Raw genomic sequence first — 19,481 nt, forward strand, 5'->3', positions numbered from 1 at the left:
TCCCGGCTTCCCTAAAAAAACAAAAGAAAGGGCATGCAGGTAAAAATCAAAACTACAACTCAACAAAATATTAGCGTGGGTGAAAATACCATACCTTGTACAAGCAGGTGTCGACAATTTCATTGCTGACTCTCTCGAGATCGTCAGTCACCTCTAATCTGGACCTGACAAAGTCACACAGTTCCTCGTTGGCCATGACATCCCAGATTCCATCGCATGCGAGTATAATGAATTCATCTTCTCCCTCACATCTCTCTATTGCATAAACTTCAGGCTCTGGGGACACAAGCTGCTCTGTGGGGCCTTTTCCGTGCACACACTTGTAGTCAAAATCTCCCAAAGCCCGGGACACTGCTAAGGAGCCGTTAACTCGCTGGATCATGACTGAGCCACCAGCATTCTGAATCCTTTCTTTCTCCAGAGGATTATTAGGTTTGTGATCTTGTGTGAAGAAGTGCACAGCCCCGCCCCGGCTGAGGAGTCCTCGTGAGTCTCCACAATTGATAAAGTAGATATGAGACGGAGAAACCATCACTCCCACTGCAGTGGAGCCACTTCGGTCCACTCCGTGCTTCTTCTCGGAGATGGTTCGCATGTGCTCGTCAATCTGCAAGAAACCAGTGCGGATCCCTTTCTTCACACTGTCCACTGAGGGGTCGTCCTGCAGAGCACTCTGGAAATCTGAGTTGCTGGTGATGTGTTCCAGCAAGTGCTCGCAGCAGTATTTGGCCACCTGAGAGCCAGCATGCCCATCATAAACAGCAAAAAATGACCAGTGGTCAAGGCCATGGGGCAGACCGACCACTGCTGTGTGTGCATCTTCCATCTCTACCCGCCAGCCTTGCATGCTGCTCAGCCCATACCTCATGTCATTACCTTCACCACGTGAATTGTATTTTTCCATCTTTGGTTTGGCCAGAAATGCACCCATTGTGTCCCTTTTAAGACCTGAAAAGATTAAAAAATAAACAAATGTATAAATACAAATTTGATTCAAATCAAACAGAGCAGTGTTTTCTATTGAAGTCAATAATACAACAAACAAACAAAAAAAATGTTATGCTGAAATTCGTCAGATTATAAACGCAGCATTTATCTGAAAAAGCATAGTTAAAGTGGCTTGTTTGTATATGAAGGGCTTTAAAGCAACCTTTAATCTATGTGCAACTGGCAAATGATTAGCATGCTGTGGCTAAGTTCAGAGTCCTGGTCAGATCTAAAAATAGTGGACCTGTATACATATTTTGTCTTCATATTAGGAACGCTGCTGGTGTGTCTTACATCGAAACGCTCTCATTAACTACTAGAACTGTTCATTGATTAACACAAATGTACGGATTTTAAAACTGACTTCTTAAACATGGACTGAACGAGGAATAAAACATTTGCCACAGGACCTGACCTTCGTACTGCAAATCAGGAAGCGTTACTTGACTGACTGGCCAGAGTAATGCTCGTTCAAGTTGTTACGTGCCAATAGAGCTGACGTTTGCCAGCCAACTTTAATAGTGAACACTACTCGCTATTGCAACGAGACAATTTTAGAAGAAGTGACTTATCGAACAGCAGCGCTCATGTTACTGTAAACTACTTTGCATCGTCAACCTGCTTCCCCGGGTTAGGTTTCGTTGCTGACTAAGGCTATTTAATTGAAAAATGTGTCATGACTCCAAGCCATATACCAAACAAACAAACAAACGGCTTTGCCTTAATACAGGCCTTGACCCTTTCCCTCACTGCTAGCTCAGAGAGGCCTGTTTCAAACATGGTTAACTAAACGTTACGTTACGGCAAGGAAAGCCTTCGGCCTTGCTAAATATTCAGATGCTACATGCTAATATGGCTACTGTGGCTAACTGATTAAGGCTCCCCAGGAGTTGTTAGCGAAAGAGTCAAGCTTTTAAAACTTACCAAATATCCAAAATACGGGTTGACACCGACTACAGTAGAAAACGCGACAAGGACAGATTGGCCGCAGTTTAGACCAGGAGAGGTACAACGATGAAACTGTGGGGGTTGCGACGATTTCGCCAGGCTAGCCTAGCAGTTAGCTGGCAAAGAGCAATCCTCGCTTAAGAATCAGTACGTATAAACTGCGGAAGTGCGAACGTCCCGTATGCGTACGCCAGTGATTCGTTACATTATCCCAGGTGGCTATCTAAAGTAAAAGTATTCTCGCAGTCTACGTTGAGATATTTTTGAGGCCGGGGCTGTGTGCGGCCAAGCCAGGGGAAGCTGAAACGTCTGTCCCAGCCTCTCCACTAGACAGCTTGACAGCTATCGAGGCTAACATTAGCTTCTGTGAACCATAGATTTACCCGAAGACAGCAGCACAGGTTGGACAGCGTTTTGTGAATCTAGCGGCCGTACAAGGTAATTACAACTTCCGGGACCATCGTGCGAGCTCGGTGAGCTGATTTGACCAAAATAAGACATATAGGACAAAATATAACAAATGACGTTTTTGTTTTGTTTTTAAGAAATGAGAACTCATTTGTTTTACTTCTCATCAGACATGACTAAAATCTAAGCACCATATTAGAGTTTTTTTTTGTTGTTGTTGTTTTTTTTAAGTAAATGTTAATTATTAAAATATATATATATATATATATATATATATATATATATTTGCAATAAATGTAAATGCCGTGTGTCTTTGGACATCATTGCCTCTCGGTTTGTTTCTAACAAAACACCGTGCGCACAAAAAAGTGTACCTATGACATTTTTATTTTTTTTTAGCACGCGTACGCAATACCAACATTTAATTTGAACTATACCCGAGCGGAAGTGGCGTCATTTGCAAGCCGTCATTTGCTACCTGATAATAACTCCATATGAGAACTGTGGGATGACGGTGGAGGAGAAGTGTACTTGAAGTTTAGTGGTGTCACTTACAATTAACCATGGACTGTTGCCTTGTGTCTTTGCTGTGGTACATTATTCCACTCGTGCTCCTCTCTCATTTGCTTTATTTCTTTTTCGCGGATGCAGACTTTACTCTGCTGTGGACATGTGTGTTAGGACACAAACCAGGTAAGATAATGACTGCTGTAGTATAGGGGCTCATTACTGGCATACAGGTGGGTTGCTCCTGCAGACGATAAAACGGGGACGATTTCACGGCATCGACAGCTGTGTGTGCGTCAGTGGAGCCTTTTCACTACAGCTTAATTAAAAAGAAAGAATAGTGTAAAAAGTCGTGTAATTACTGGTGATTTAGTGGCTCAGCTCCAGGCATGAATGGAGCTCTTCAATGTTCACTATCGCAGTGAGGGCAAATCAGATGTTTTTTCTTCTGAAACATCTATTCACCTGTCCACTGAATAGATGAACCCACGAAAGTAACCCTTAACACCACTAAGTGACCTTTTCATCTCTGCTCCACTCTTACCTTGACTGATGCCCTTTGAACGCCATATCATTTTTTTTTAAAAGCTTTATTTATTAATTTCATTTTAATTAGATGAAAAGAAAAACAGGAATGGGTTTAAATGCCACCCGATTTTATTTAAAAATAAATAACTGGTTTCTATTTCCGAAATTCTATATAGATAGATTATGGAGTTATCTCAGCTCCACTTCAACACCAAATGTTAACTTGTCTTTGGTTATCCAGAGAAGAAGCTGAAGGGCCTGGTGGTGTGGATCACTGGAGCCTCCAGTGGTATCGGAGAAGAGTTGGCCTACCAGCTGGCAAGGTGTGGCTCCCTTCTGGTCCTGTCTGCTCGACGTGAAGACGAGCTAAATAGGGTCAAACGTAGTTGCTTAGGTGAGCGGCTTTTATTTTTTTCATATTAGTTTTGTAGGATTTTATATTTAGTCTTACAAAAAATGCATTAAAATGTATGTAACGTACCAACTGTGTGGTTTTAGTTTTAGTATAACTCATTACTTTTATTATAGTCTTGCTTCTCAAGGAGTAATTGATTATTTCCATCCTCTGTTAGTTTGACTTGTATTTTGCCTTTTCATTCATTTTTTTTTTCTCCAGAGTGTTCAGACCTAAAGGATGAAAATATTCTTGTTCTTCCACTTGATCTGTTGGAAAGATCTTCACATGAAGAAAAAACAAAAGATGTCATTGATTACTTTGGGCGTGTAAGTCTACCGCAATTTTCAAAAATCAATCCCTTCATCACAAATTTGATTAAAGCTTCTTTTCCATGTTTAAAAGGAACTCTGTAAAATGTTGCTCATTTCATCTTTAAGTCACATTTTCGTCAGAATAATCATTTTCTCACTGTCCAATTCTGTCCTTTCTCAGATCGACGTTCTAGTAAACAATGGTGGCCGCTCGCAGCGCTCTCTGTGTGCGGAGACCAACTTGGATGTGTTTCAGGCCTTGATGGACCTTAACTTCCTGGGCACAGTCTCCGTCACCAAGAGGGTGTTGCCTTACATGATGCAGCAGGGCAGTGGGAGCATCGTCACCGTCAGCAGTATAGTCGGCCTGGCCGGGGCGCCGCTGCAGACGGGATACACTGCCAGCAAACATGCGCTCCAGGTGAGGGGAACACAGACGCCACCTACTGTGTGCATTGCAGCTGATTAACGCTGGTCAGATAAATCACCTCTGTGTCTGCAGGGTTTCTTCAATTCCCTTCGCATTGAGCTCAGCGACTTTCCAAACATAGTCATCAGCACAGTGTTGCCCGGGCCTGTGCAGTCAAAGATCATCCACAACGCTTTTCAAGCCGAAGTGAACATGGTAAAATATTTTCATTGTGCACTGCGATAGTGTTATTGATTGCAGTTACAAGTGGTGGTGGGAAAAATGGTTTTACCTATATGGTTGTTTGGTTTCGTTGCCTCAGGCTGTAACCACACCTGGAAGTCAGGACTTCAAGATGCCAACCAGCCGCTGTGTGCATCTGATGCTCGTCGGGATGGCGAACAGCGTGAAGGAAATGTGGATCTCTCAGCAGCCCTTCCTCCTGTATTTCTACCTATGGCAGTACACGCCCACGTTGGCCTGGCTCATCTCGAGCATTCTGGGCAGGAAGCGAATACATAATTTAAAATCCGGGCAGGTGTGTATACTGTTGTACTTATGGACAGCCAGATAGTCGAATGGGGCGAATTCAGCCTGAGCGTTCTAGCCTTGGTGTCACTGGTAAAAAATGTATTTTTCACATTTGCGATGTTTATCTATCTGGTGAATGTCTGGGGGGAAATAGTTTACTCAAGCGATGCGGCCTGTTTGTCGGTGGACCTGTCTGACCTTGCTGCCGCGTAATGTGCAGGCAGCCTTGCTTTCAAAACCAGGATCATGGTATTGCAACTGTTTCAAAGCGCAGTAAACACTCGAGTGGAGCAGATCAGCGCAGACGCTGCACAGAGCAGATTCTTTACCGCTGAGCTGGGGCCTCGGCTGCTGTTGACCTTACTTCAGTCAAATAAGAGTAAGACGATGGCTGGGGCAGGACCGTGAGCTCCACTCCCCCTGTGGCGCAGACTGACAAATCAGTGCTCCCGATGGCCTCTGCAGGACAAAGGCAGCTGAGGGACATGTTAAAAGGTCACGTTTCAACAGGACAGATGTTTGACTGCCACATGCTCATGTTTCGGTGATGTTTATCATACTTTTGTGTGTGTGCCTCTTTAGCTTAGACAAGTGAAGCTGTAGACAGTACTTCTGTACTCGTAGCTCCTCCAGCTAAAAAACATACTTTTTTTTCTTCCAGGACGCAGACTCGTCTTACTTCTTCACAAAGGCCAAGGCTTCCTGAAAGACTTTAAAGTTTTAAACGTGGTTCGATGATAATATAAATTTTTAGGCATCACGTATGATAACATCTGAATAATGAACTGCATTCAATCATGCCCTTTCAGCTGTGTACCTGAAAATGTCTGTTGAATTCAATGCAGATTCAAATGAAAATCTAGATCTATAGAACGTGTTTAAAGAACACCGTCGTCTTTTTCTAAGCCTCTTTTCATCCATGAATTTCAATGTAATTCTAATAAAATGTGAAGTTTATACATTTGTTGAACACAATTGGACAATATCAAACTTTGGCCCTAAGAAGAGAGTTGTTAGCCTTGCTGGAGCTGTCTGCTATAGTGTAACATTTTCTAGATTTACATTTCTAATTAATTCACTGTCAATCCACTGATTTTGTTTGCGAGTGAAAGAACATTGCTTTTCCCAAGCCATTTTTTATTTGCATTATGTACAATTACACATATAAAAAAAAAAGATTCATATGTACAAGAGACTATGGTCAAATTCATTTACCGCGACTCCTTATCCTAACTTGTAAACACGTGAATTCTTAGAAAATAATAGCACTAAACATCAATACACAAACAGCGAGACGTAACCAAGGCACATCCTTAATAACTTAGCAAAACACTCAAGTTCTTGTGTGTTTACGAGGATATGGGGGCAAATCACCTGAAAACTGTGATACATATATATATATATAAAAAATACAATCAAAATAGGGGTTTTCACACATCTTCTAGAACGGGCATGGTAAAAGTAACCAAGTCTTTTTTTTCCTTTGTCTTTTTTTTTTAAAGCGTAATAACGAATGAAGCCCTAAACGTTGGTGCTAAAATAGAAATGGAAATTCACTCAGGACTATTTTAGGATACAAGTGAGTGTAGAATGAAGATGCTGTTCCTTCATCTGAGGAAATGATGCCTCAAAGAAGCAAAATCATTAAACATGTAAATATAAAAAGAAGTTTGGCTGATAACAGACAATATATTTTTATAGGTCCTGTCAAATGTTTTAAGGGTGGAAAAAAAAATCCAAACGCATGGTCCGCATTAATAATATCAGTCACTCTTGATATATATATATATATTTTTTTTTAATTGGGCGTCACCATGTGAAAAACCTCTGCCCCGTCTGAGGAAAGTTTCACAGGCAGGGCAGATAAAGCCGCTGGTCAGAGGCAGGGGAAGTGAAGTGGGGCTGAGGAGTAGATGGGGTAACCGAGGGGAGGGTCGGCCGCCTGAACAGTCAGGTTCCTCAGCATGAAGGGGTGGGCCTGGATGCTGTAGCGCTCCTCGTCGTCGTTGGTGGCGTACAGGAGCTCCCAGGAGAGGTTGGCCCACTGGCCTCGCACCCCCTCGCCGTTCAGACGGCCCACGTGCACCAGCTGCTCCTGCAGGGACAGGACTCGGCCCGTGTAGGTCCCCTGAGGACAAGGACGGTGAATCGCTGTTAATTTGACTGCAGTCGTGTTGGCTCTTCTCTCATCCACCCGAGCCATCCAAGTGCTTCACACAACGCAAGCCGGCATTCACGCAAACCTTCATACGCATGCATCTGTGCCGTCTTCTAATTGTGAGAGCAAAGAATGTTTCAACACACAGTTGAAGTGGCATCGGAAGTGATTCAGTATCTTGCTCAATGACACATGCAGACCAATGAGAGAAAACAACAGTTTACATTGATATTCTTTTTCTTCTGTTGAAGGTCCAGTGTAAAACATTTGGCTTGATTTATGTTTTTTTTATATTGGTAAAAGCTTAACATACTGCTCATAAATTCATTAAATTAAAAGTGTAAAGTATACTCACAGTACAATAAAAGTTTAGTTTAGTTTTCTATTTATCTTTTATTACTCATTACATTTATCTTTACAACTTTCTGTGAAAGAAAAGACATTCAATTCATAGAATGTGTGCAAACTCTTGACTCTTGGTCGTGTATATAAGAATATACATAGAGCCACTTAAAGTAGAAGGGTCAGGTTTAGACAGCTGGACTTGTTGTTGCGATCTTGAAAATGTTTCGTTTCCAAAGATGACCTGGATGGCTGAGAACCTTCACAGACACAGAGCCACTATTTTTTAAAGAGGTCCGTCCAACGGTGCCCTTAATATGAAACGCGCTGTCAGGCGGGCTTTCTTAAAAATTTTACAAATTGGAACTTTAAGTTCCGTTTGTAATGAGGCTTTTATTCAGAAAGTTTGATTGAATTGCACTTAAACTCAGGAGTGTTTAGTGAGGCCTTTGTGCTGCATGCTGATTACCATGGCGAGATCATGTCCCAGGGAGAACAGGAAGGGTTTCTCCTGCAGCACGCTGTCGTGCCAGCCTTTCTCCGTCACCAGGCCGATGTACCAGTCCCTCTCGTATTCCTCCAAGGTGCTGAACAGCTCGTCGGCGGACTCCATGGGGCCAAGGCTTGCCTGATCAAACAGCAGCTTAAAACTGAACCTGAGAGTGAAGAAAAGCATAGGTTTAAATTGCAACAATTCTCCGTCCGTGCTGCTGTGACGGACTCGCCCCACCCGACTTTTCACCTGAAAGCACGAAGCGTGAGCTGGTAAAGTTCTTTACTGGTGGAGAGCCAGTCGAGCCCTTCCGTCCACGGTATGTCGCCGCAGTAAAGTCTGTAGACGTAACTGGGGCTGGTGAAGGCCGACTCGGCCCCCATGGAGATCAAGCAAGACAGGGCGACCTGCGCGTGCAGATCCTTCAGGACGTCGTCCTCTTTCAGGGCTTTGGTCATGTCCTCGGAGGCATCGCCCTGCACGGCGGGGCCCACCCGCCCCAAGGTGAACCGAAACCAGTCTTCCGGAAACAAATGTCGGAGCTGCAGCAGCCTTGACGGCAGCAGCGGGGCCGTCCTCCAGCCCGTCGGAAGGTTAAACACCTCCGACTGTGGGCAGCTGAAGTTCAGCTGAGGCAGCGGGCCGGGGGGGGGCTCCCCCAGCACCTCCGAGTTGTGGCCTTTGTCCACTGCCGGCATCCCGATGCCGAGGCCCAGCGGCTGCAGCGGCTGCAGGGCCGACAGGGCCATGTTTTCAAAGAGGCTGTCCATCTCCACGGAGCCGGGCAGCGAGGCCCCGGTCTGCAGAGACGTGTGTCCGGCCTGCACCTCCGCCGTCACCAGCGCCACCGTCCGCCTGGCCGGCTGAGGCCCGAACAGGTCGTCCTCGTCTGACCAGTCGCCGAAGGAGGTCAAACTGGAGCTGTCCTGCCGAAACCTGAGAGAGGACACGTTGGACTCGACCACCACCGCCGCCTCCAGCGGCTGCTTGCAGGCCGTCTGGGCCATCTGCGACGACTGGGACTTCCTGCCTCCCAGACCGGGCCCGTCCTCGCAGCTCCACAGGAAGCCTTTGTGCTTTTGCACGCCATAGCGGAGAAGCAACCAGACAAGCACTTTGAGGAAGTCGTCCTGCAGCTTCCTCAAGTTGTCGTGCGAGTCGATGATGCCAGAGAGTACATTGCGGGCGTCGGAGTAGACGCGCACCGCCAGGGCGGCGCAGGGCGTGAGGGCGTTCCCCCAGTGGAGGTTCAGGCCCTGCGTGAAGCCAAGCCGTTCGGGGCGCTCGAACGCCGCCTCAAACACCTCGTCCACCCGGCGCGCCTCCACCGTGTGGCAAGACGTCTCCTGCAGCTCCAGACCCTGGAACAGACCGCCGGCCACGTGAAACTCATGCCACGCCATGGCGCATTGATTTTGACAAGCAGACAGAAGTGCGCAGTACCTTGATGTTTACAGTGCAGTAGCCGTATCCTTTCTCCAGGATCATTATCCACACCATACGGTCCTGAAAGCGGCCCAGAAAATGAGAGCCCGGGGCTAAGGATCCTACAAAGGGAAGAGAGAATCATCAGCCAACCAAGCATCCATTATTGATGGAGACATGATGTGCAAATTGAGGGCAAGAGGGGTAAAATGTCCCACACGCTGCGTGTGCATGCACGTCACGTGACCCGCACGCGAGGAAGGCGCGCACCCCCTTTCATTTTGCATCAGCTGTGCGTCCCACCGCTGCCTGTGACGATAACACGGCTGTCGGATGAGCAGGGGGTGGATACGCCGCTTGTGCAGGGAGGTCATGACACTGTTTTAACTGGCCGACTGCACAGATGTCCAAACATTGTCTCGGCCTTAGTGTTCCTTTATATCTCAAAAAAAAAGGTGAGCTCCACTTTCCATTGAGTTGCTGAACAATGGCTAACGGATGCTGGTTGCGCCAAAGATGAACGGAGGTGGGAACGTGATGGAGGCTGCTTTTGTTTGAAGTTGACTAGCACTAGCGCGGCTCAGGGATAATGGAGAGTCCCATTATGACGTGTCGGGTGAGCCTCGGTTGCTACCTCGTGATGGGAAGTGACATGCTGGGCAGATTGGCTTCATGCTTACTGCGTTAGCGTCCTTGTTCGTTCCCCCGTGTAAGCAGAGCTGAGCTGAGCTATAAACTGCTATTGTTGGAGAGCACAACTGAATCATACACAGCAGTTACACCCACCATCATCCCTCCAATACAGAAGAAAAATCCAAAAAACAAACTGCATGATGAGTACATAAATAATGATTTTCTACTCCTGTGGGGTTTTGTTTCTCTTGCCCCCTGCGGAATTCAGCCCTGAACTAAAATCCTAGTAGCATCTCCGTTTGGCCAGTGAGGGGGTGTGAGTTCACAGGAAGCTTAACTGGATCATGTAAGCTCACATTACTGCCAGCAGTTCTGCTCACAACAACATCCGTCTTCCTGTTAAAGCGAATGAGACGACGGTTCACTGCTCTTTATCCGCACACTGTCACTCCTTGACCTATACATATACATACATATATAATGATTTTTCTTGCTGTGCATTTGGCTATACCTTGTTCTTATGTATTTATTTTTTCTATAATTCTTTTTTTTATCTATAATGGTATTAAATCTATCTAAATTAATTTTACAGCAATATTTTTATTGAATTGGTTTCTTTATTCCTGTCGAGCTTGGTTCAAATATAAATAAAATAAAAATAAGTAAATAAATAAAACTGGTCTGGTCTGTCTCTCCTTTGCATTAAAATACATGTCTCAGTGATTTAATGTGCCTGTGATGTTATCTACTTCCACCAAAAAATGTTGTTGTTTTTTTTGAAGAGCGACTTGAGTTTATTATGAGTTTATGAGAGATGGCCACAATGCACCAAGGGTAAGAGGCTCCCCTGTTGCTGCTGCCACCATGTTTTTTGTAGGTTTTTTTCGCTGATACTTGAAGTGAAGAGCTGATAGAAACACGAGTGATGCAAATACATAAAATGATAGTATTGTAAAAATTTCCATATTTCCATTTTTTTTTTCAAGGTCCAGGTAGCAGCATCTTTCAAATGTGACGTTTACATTCACAAATACGCTCTGCAAAGAACAGAAAAAACTGGCATACATAAATCCAATGAATGTGTGAATGTCAAAATTATTTTACTGCTAAAGAAAGTCCAGATTTTGACTTTCACCCTAAAATAAAAGTAAGCAACAACCTAAATATACACTAACTTCACAAGGCAGCAACTCAATGCATTTCAGAACGCAGACTTGCTGAACTTCAAAGTAAGTGTACCTAGGGAAGTGTCCAGTAAGTGCATTTGAGGTTCTTCACTCAACAGTATGTCGAACATTTTTCTTTTTGTCACGTAGTAATTAGTGAGATTAATTCTCATTTCATGCCTATAACAATAAAACGCTGAGAAAGTGAGAACTTACCCATTGACCCTCTTGCAAAAGCCATCCGCAGAGCTGATGCCAGACTGCCGCTCATCTGCTGGTAAAAGATGGAGTCAGGGCAGGGACAGGCTGTACCGACAGGTCCTGGCCAACTACGCTGAGGCCTGGGGAAGCCCACCAGAAAAATTGGTAGGGTGAAGAGGGGCAAGAGAGGGGCAGAGAGGAGAGCGGAGAGGGCCACGACGGCCAACACCAGTGGGCACAGGGAGGTGTTCAGGGCCAGGAGAGTTCCAGCGGACTGGCGCCGCTGCTTCTTCTCCGTCCAAGAGGTCACCAACACAGTCAGCGTGAACTTGAGCTTGGCGAGAAACTGGGCGAGTCTGTCAATCAGGAGGCCCACCTGGATCAAAGGGAAAAAAATGACACAGACTGCTTACATATCAAACTATCAGTGTCAGGGGTCAATGGGGATAATATTATTCTTAAAAAGACTGGTAAAGTGTGTAGCTATGACATACAGTACAGAGTAAAACATTCCTGTGTGGAGAGGAAACAAGAATAACACCAAACTCACCAGTAGAAGCTGACCTCCAGTTTCCAGGCTGTCCCACATTGGCAACATGTTGTTTTTCACTGCGAGTCGCAGTAGAACCACGACCACCATTTGCAGAAGAGCATCCTCTGAACTTTGCCACACCTGCAAAGAGGACAAGAAGAACAATCACTCAGGGAACAACTTTGGCAAAAACTTCAAATGGGGCTCGGAACTAGTTTTGCATGTTGCACATCAATACGAAAGCAGCATGAATACCAATCTGAAGGCTCGCGTGAATCCCACGCTGAGAGAGACCCTGTGGAGGAGCTGCAGAGATTTGTCCACGGACAGGAACGCAATCATTGCAAACGGGGACACTGTGAGGAACAAAAAAAGGTGTGAAACATAATAACAAAATATACACGTGCGGTGCAGCACCGCTTTCCCATCGGAGATAAATTTCAGCAGGTGAAATGATAACAAGCTCACCAAAATACAGGAGGACTCTTCGGATGGCTGCAGCGGCGTATAACCCTCTGTTCCTCTGCTTGAAAGTGGCCACACTAGACAAGCCTTTGGGATACAGGGGATTGAGGAACACTCCCCCCAGAACGTATGCCCCTTGGATCTCTCGGAGAACCCAGCACAGGCAGAACAAAACGAGGAGGAGGTAGCTGACAGGAGCCTGGGGCCCTGTGACCAGGCTCTGGGAGTGAACCGAACCCAGGAAGTGATGCAACAGCCCCGCTTCTGTCACTGCCATGAGCAGCAGGGTCAAATATAGAAATGTCTCCCCGCAGCCGAGAGCCCAGCCAAAGGAGACGGGGGGACGCGGAGGGGGAGTCGGCGAGCCTCCTTTGCGGAACCCGCGCTCCCCGAAGGCTCCTCGGGGACGTGTGCAAAGCATGCGGACCTGGCTGAGGTCCAGGCTGAGCAGGAATCCCGCGATGACGGAGAAGAGCACGACGCCCAGCGTTGACGGGATGAAGTGGCTGCACACGGCCACACCAGCAGACACACCAAACATCAGCAGCAGCCTGTGTGTCGGGGCAGCGGCGGCACACAAAATGTCAACGCTCATGACACCCCAGCTACTGTCACACTTGTCATTTCAATCGTATGGCACACATCTGATGAGAGCTGGTGGAAAAGTTGATGTTGAATTCCAATCTAGTTTGAAGTAATTTTACCGCAGGCACCAAAAATGTTGGCATTAATGGTATTAAACAATACATAATAATGCTATATAATTTCATGATTTAAAAGCGGTTGTATTTTATAATTTTAAACATGGATAAGAAACACCAGTAATGCAATTTATTTACTTTATAGTGACATATAAGTGCAGTCCAATGTGAGGAAACCTATCTCAGCGTTACTGATGTCGCATCGTATGAATTTGAATCTGAAATGAATGAATTTGAAATGAATTTTCATATTTTACCACATACCTGAAGTTGCTGGACATAGGCGAGCCTCCGAGGCCAAACACCAACGCTTGCTCCATGCCCCACAGAAGCAGGGCATCCAGGGGAGGCAGTATCCCCAGCGCCCACAGCAGAGGTAGGAAAAGGAACAGCACGTGCAGAACCTGGCTGGCCAGCTGAAGCTCAACAACGGGGCCTGAGAACCTGCACGAGGGTGGAGAAAGTAGGCAGCAAGTTTGTAAGAACACAGCAGGGGTCTTCTTCATATATTGACTGATCAGGAAACAGCTGCTCCTACTCACTTGTGGGCAAAGTCCACAGCGATGAAAATAAAAATGTAAAGGGGCCTGGTAAGTGGGGTAATCTCATAGGTGTCCTGTGCCTGGAAGGTGGCCGTTTCTGTGGCTGTGTTTACAATGAGGGAGTACTCGGCAATGCATAGCGTCACCCAGCTCAGGACAAAAATGACCAGGGAAACGCCGATGCTGCCGTAGAGGGCTGTCAGTCTGCCCAGTAACATGTACCACGTCCCAAAGCCGCACAGCAACCCGGCAAGGACCGTGTGAAGCACCACATTGAGCCCAAACCGCTTTCCCGGGGCGATGAACCTGACCGTCTCCGGGCTCACGCAGTGGGTGAACTCCATCTCATCTTCGTCTATGAGGATGTTGGGGGCGCCGAGCCTTTCCACGGCGCCGCTCCTCCGTGCGGCGTACAGCGCCAGGGCCTGGACACCCGCTGCAGCGCCGAACATGAGCAAGCCGGAGAGCACGGTGGCGTGCAGCTCCTGCAGCAGCTGCAGCTGGCAGAGCAGGGTGCCGATGCCCCCAAAGAGCCATGGTGTCAAGAAGAGAATGGCCTGGTTGACGTAGACGTACGGCGGAGCGCAGTAGCCCAACTTGAAACGCGGGCCCCCCAGCAAAGTCTGGGGGAAGCGCTTCCAGAAGAACTCCTGCTTGTACTCATTGAGAAGGGGCACATCTGGCCCCATTCTGACCATTCCCAACGGGGTGGTAGGTCATCTCCACACAACCGAAGGTGGGTTTCCATTCATCGTTCCACGCACAGTGGAAGATACTGCAATGGAAACCAAAATACGACATGGTTACAACATAACACACATGCTGTATATGACATACAACACTGACTGGTTTTTATATTAGACGTAAAAATAAATTGTGCAACTCATTCAGTGTAAAAACAATTTAGAAATAGAGCTGACTTCCTTAAAATGCATACTCAGGAAGTGTCTACTAAGCCTACTAATCCTTAAGGTTCAAGTCAAATGATGATTATTCTTAATAAGGCAACACATAATTCTATATGGCTTCTTACCATACCTTACATTCTTTATGCATGTTTGATATTCAACATAACAACGTCATTCAACAAAAAACACAACAAGTGTTTCTGAAAATCCACTTTTTCAAAGAACAAAAACAAACGGTCCAAGAAACATAGCGACTTTAAATAAATAAGGACCAAATGCTTAAAATAGCAGTCAGGGTGTTCGCTCAGTACGTGTTTCGTAAAATAGGCGAACGATTATTTATTAGGCAGGGAAGGAAAACAAACAGCTGCAAGAGCAGCAGCTGCTGAGTTGCCATGAAAACACCACACATGCAGAAGCTTGTGGATGCGCTAACAAAGGCTAACCTGTTAGTACATGTTCATTTCTAGTCATATGTCGGAAAAATACACCAAACCAGGTTATTGTCGAAAATCGTGTCGCTTTCCGGACATGTATACGTATTGTCGTCAAGGAATATTATTGATGTTAGGTCGCGATCCAAGCAAGTCTTTTCAGCTTTGGCATTCAGTTAGCTTGCTGTCACAAAGACGTAGCTAAAAACACAGCAGGGTAGCCACCAGCGGCATCACTGGTGTGAGACAAACTCACCGTTAACAGTTTGGGAGCCGACTGTGTCAAGAGCTTTGTGTAAAATTAGACGATACGTGTTTTATTGTGAGAAAATCGCCAGCGTTGACATTAGCTGCGAGCTAGCCGCTAGAAAGCCAAGCAACATCGGCATGATACGTAAGCAGGTAGTAACCAATAGCAGATGAGACAGGGACAAGAGTTCGTCTTCTCATTGGTTGGGAAGACAAGACCCCGCCGCCTATAAGCCCTCTCACTTTTCTCAACTACAAAACATCATAAATTACCCTTCTTGTGTCTCCTGGATGATGCGAAATGTCATCATGAAATTCATATTAATTAATACGAAAAAAATTGTGAATAATACTATTCACAATGAGTAATATCTGCCACCATATTGTGTTGTAAGAGTAAATCTCGTATGAATTGCAGATAGCACAGTTGTAAAATAGGAGATGATTGAACAACAGACTCCGTATTTCCTTGTGTTTACGTTAAAACTAGTAAACATTGATAGCTTACATATTTATAAGGCAATTTAGCACTTGGACCCTTAAATAAAGTAAACATAATTTTGGATAATAAAATGTATTTAAAAGCCAAAAGGCTTTTTTTTTTTTTTTTTTTTTCCCCAAACAAGAATATAAAGTCTAAAAAGGCTCTAAAAAGAGGAAAATAATTTCTACAACAATAAAAATAAAGACTGACTTCACACTGTGGACAAATCCAACTTTAAATACCCTATAGAACACACTTGCCTAAACTTTAATTTCCCACTGCATCATGTAGAAAGTTTATAGGATAAAGGTACTCCTACAATACTCCCTGATAATAAGTAAGCGTTTTATGTAAGTCCAACTAGATCTCAACAAACAATAAAAAAGAGCATCCTCTCTTGTAATTACAGTTACAATATCAATAAATCACACATCCCAATAGGCTGTTCATCCTCCTTATCCAAAATAATTTTTCAGCCTTTTTTCTTGCTAGTATCTTTAAATCCTTAGTCTAATACGCTTAGCTGACCCCCAAAGTCATACGAGATTAAAAAATATGAATATTACAGTTTAAATCCTTGTTATTCTGTTTTAATACATACAAAGATAAAGTCCTCAAAAAGAATTTTATTGTTTTAATATCATGAAAGTGGTTGTGGTCAAGTGTTGAACATGGAAGGGCAAAAAGAAGGATTGTAAAGTGATCAGCTAAAATGGCCTTAGTATATATTCAAAAAAAAAGAGAAAAGAAAAGAAAAGATATTCATCTGGACCCAAGGAGATTAGGTTGTTGTTGTTATTCACGGCTAGTTGGGACAAGGATGGGTAAGGGATTGTCATCCCTGTGGTCTTGAAAAAGCAATTTCTGCCTGTGTTCGACACAACAAACTCAGGAAAAAAAAATAAAGCACGTCAGTCACAATGTGTATTGAATCTTTTAATCCACCCATTGTACCCCTTATTTAAATCACTGCTCTATTTTGCACGTCCTTGTGAGTAATATCATCTTGCGTTCTGACATCACAAAGCAGACCTACACCTGTAGATACAATAAAAAAAAAAGAATCCACAGCAAATCAGGTACAAACATTGTAGACTCTAACTCTTCTGACAATTAATTCTTAAATGATTAAAATGACTCTCAAGTTCAATCACAGTTGAAGCTGAATCACAACACATCTGAAAATGAATAACTGTTAAAATTTAATGCTGCTGTGAGGCATGCTCTTAGCCAAAACACTTATATAAATCAAAGCTTTTTCTTTCCATTCTAGGTTTACACAAAATAAGTGTTTCCTATTCATTCTAATTGTCACTCATCCCATTCTTTAATCTGTATTTCCCTTATTCAGTCGAGCCATTCAATCCTCATTCTATGGAGCGTCACAGGAAACAAATTACAGGAAAATGACAAGTGACAACAACAACTGGGTGACAGAGGGTGGAAAAAATGGTGAAATTGTTTTTGAAATGAGAACGTTATTTGTGGAGGTGAAGAATGAACAGGGGGCTTCCATACTCCTCTTAAAAACAAAATTATGTTGTTGACCTGCTGTCAGTTGCCACGAGCAGCTAAATGTAGACAGAACATTTCATTATCACAAGAGTAATTTCAAGTCAAGTGCCGATGTCGGCGTGATTGTAACGTCTACTAAAGCACTTCTGAAGTTAATACAGCCTTTCAAGGTTGTGATGCACGTCATCTTGTTTTATGTTGTTCATCCATTATATATGCTGCGCATAAGCCTTTGATATGCATCACAGAGGATGTGGCATCAAACGTCAATCACCATCCTCATCACTCTCACTTTACCCACAAAATAAGACCAACACAAGGAGCAGGGCAGATAGCAGTAAAAACATGGCCCATTCAGCAATTATTCAAAGTCTTGGACTAATGGTGCTCTGAATACACAGAGTAAATGTAGGGAGCTAGTGGACCAGCAGTAATGGCCCCATACAGAGCATGTATTTTTCTGTGTGTGTGTGTGTGTGTGTGTGTGTGTGTGTGTGTGTGTGTGTGTGTGTGTGTGTGTGTGTGTGTGTGTGTGTGTGTGTGTGATGGGAATGGGGGGATGGGGGGGCTTCATTTATAACGGATTCGCGACAAGTCTAATTATGAAACCAGACTACAACCGTAGAGACCGACTCACTTCCCCCAATCCTCTCTTGGCCCCTTGTTCGCCGATACGGAGGCTGGACGCCTTTTTCTGTGAGGTGAAAACATAACCCATCATCACATAATGTCCCAGTAAACCAGCCATGAACCGTGTGGTCGCCCTAACATGCTGGAGGAGGAGGAGGGGAGAGGAGAAGAGAGCGAGCAGAGAGCAGCGCATGTAGGTTTAGCCTGACCGCATGAATATTTCACCATCGTTATGCTGATGTCAGTGTAATGTGAAAAATAGTGACAGATGTGCAAAAAGTAGCATGCTGTGTCAAGTGGTATACAGCCCCCCCCTACACACACAACAGGCACACAGAAATACAATTGGATTTTAACACCTATACATGTCCATGCTGTACACACTGTACACAAACATGAAATGTGTAATTATCCTTCTGAATGCCGAATGCATTAGAGAGCTCGGGCTGAGCCCCCAAATCTGTGCATTAGAGTCCATCAGCCGCCATCCGATGTCAGCCAGAGCAAGGTAATGACAGTGCACTCACTTGCGCAGTCATTAGCCCCGCTTAACGCCGGGAATTAACACAAATTAAGTCATGTTAAGCACATGCATTAGAGAAGGGCTTGTTTTGGGAGAGCTTTCCGCTTTCGCTGCCTCGAGCTGCTGGCTTTATTCCCGTGTTCTGCCGAGGCTACAGTGCCTGGCGGGAAACATGGCACAGTCACGTACGCACATTGCTGTTGCTACTACGAGTGCTGAAGAACTACCTGTAGGGCAGGTGGTAAAGCCATTCAGGGCCCACAATAAGTAAGGTGAGAGTAAATGGAGCTTGAAGGACACCTAGTGGTGAGACGTACATCAAGGTCTGTCTGTCTGTCTGTCAGTCACACAGCTTCACCAGTTAAACAGTTTATGAGGTCTTTTGCATGAAAAGATGCAAAAACCACAGTTCAAAGGGTCAGATACCAATTACGCTGACATGCTCTGACATGCTCTGAACTTCCCATTTAACGCTCAAACTTTCCCAAAGTATTTGGGTGGATAGCCTAGGAGGATAACATTCTCATGTTCAGCACAACTAACATCGCAAAATATTCAGTGGAACAGGTTCAGTTGCAGTCACACACGGCATTTGTCGAAAAACTGCAGTGGGCTTTACGAAAAGAGGCTAACATGTTGAAAATGACAATCTCCGAAATCCATTTGGACCTCGGTCAAGATTACATCTTTATCTGAGTGAGCGCAGATTATTGTCCGCAGAGAGGTGTGCTAAAGCTGGATTATCCACTTGTTGGGGATGCATTTGACCCAATGGATGCAGCGTGCCAAAGTCACACGCCCTTACATCTGCGGGTATTTTTTTTTTCCACCCCCAGCTTGGGATGGTAGAAATGACACCAAAACCTCTCATCCTCAGATTACTGTGGTCAGTGATGCACAAGCATGTATGGATAGAAAATAAGGTCGGTGTCGGCGTAAAAACTGCATTTGAAAAAACAAGATGCATTTCATTTAAGGAATTAAATACAATTAAAACTTCAGCCGCATTTTCAATTAGTACAAACATGTTGAATTTGAAATGGAAGCAAAAACA

The 19,481-nt window shown here is 44.7% G+C and overlaps 3 protein-coding genes across 4 annotated transcripts in view; 1 reads left to right on the forward strand and 2 right to left on the reverse strand.

The window, feature by feature from the left end:
• The window catches only part of ppm1aa (protein phosphatase, Mg2+/Mn2+ dependent, 1Aa), a 17,620-nt gene extending 15,298 nt beyond the window's left edge, over nucleotides 1-2,322 (reverse strand). Inside the window, exons 1-3 of one of the 2 annotated variants that reach the window (XM_076018073.1) lie at nucleotides 1,912-2,322; nucleotides 95-948; nucleotides 1-11 (exon numbers count right to left, since the gene is read on the reverse strand). The exon at nucleotides 1-11 is cut by the window's left edge and continues 107 nt beyond it. In XM_076018073.1, coding sequence (XP_075874188.1) covers nucleotides 1-11; nucleotides 95-931 — 848 coding nt within the window. In that variant the 5' untranslated portion in view covers nucleotides 932-948; nucleotides 1,912-2,322. The remainder of the gene's footprint in view (nucleotides 12-94; nucleotides 949-1,911) is intronic. The other variant, XM_076018074.1, reaches the window with a different exon arrangement.
• A 483-nt stretch (nucleotides 2,323-2,805) lies between these two features.
• dhrs7 (dehydrogenase/reductase (SDR family) member 7) lies at nucleotides 2,806-6,219 on the forward strand. Its single transcript, XM_076018076.1, has 7 exons — nucleotides 2,806-3,036; nucleotides 3,620-3,772; nucleotides 3,995-4,101; nucleotides 4,268-4,507; nucleotides 4,589-4,711; nucleotides 4,818-5,033; nucleotides 5,688-6,219. Exons 1-7 carry the CDS (start codon nucleotides 2,907-2,909, stop codon nucleotides 5,730-5,732), a joined length of 1,014 nt encoding a protein of 337 aa, XP_075874191.1. The 5' UTR covers nucleotides 2,806-2,906; the 3' UTR covers nucleotides 5,733-6,219.
• On the reverse strand, nucleotides 6,147-15,423 carry pcnx4 (pecanex 4). The gene is made up of 11 exons (XM_076018075.1): nucleotides 15,283-15,423; nucleotides 13,685-14,459; nucleotides 13,407-13,586; nucleotides 12,445-12,992; nucleotides 12,232-12,332; nucleotides 11,995-12,117; nucleotides 11,460-11,820; nucleotides 9,463-9,566; nucleotides 8,269-9,380; nucleotides 7,996-8,182; nucleotides 6,147-7,154 (listed from the first exon to the last, which is right to left on the reverse strand). Exons 2-11 carry the CDS (start codon nucleotides 14,380-14,382, stop codon nucleotides 6,903-6,905), a joined length of 3,666 nt encoding a protein of 1,221 aa, XP_075874190.1. The 5' UTR covers nucleotides 14,383-14,459; nucleotides 15,283-15,423; the 3' UTR covers nucleotides 6,147-6,902.
• Nucleotides 15,424-19,481: the final 4,058 nt, after the last annotated feature.

This window comes from Nelusetta ayraudi, unplaced genomic scaffold, assembly GCF_046127955.1.
Source record: "Nelusetta ayraudi isolate G7.1 ecotype Tasmania unplaced genomic scaffold, CSIRO-AGI_Nayr_v1 ptg000007l, whole genome shotgun sequence".
Taxonomy (NCBI): domain Eukaryota; kingdom Metazoa; phylum Chordata; class Actinopteri; order Tetraodontiformes; family Monacanthidae; genus Nelusetta; species Nelusetta ayraudi.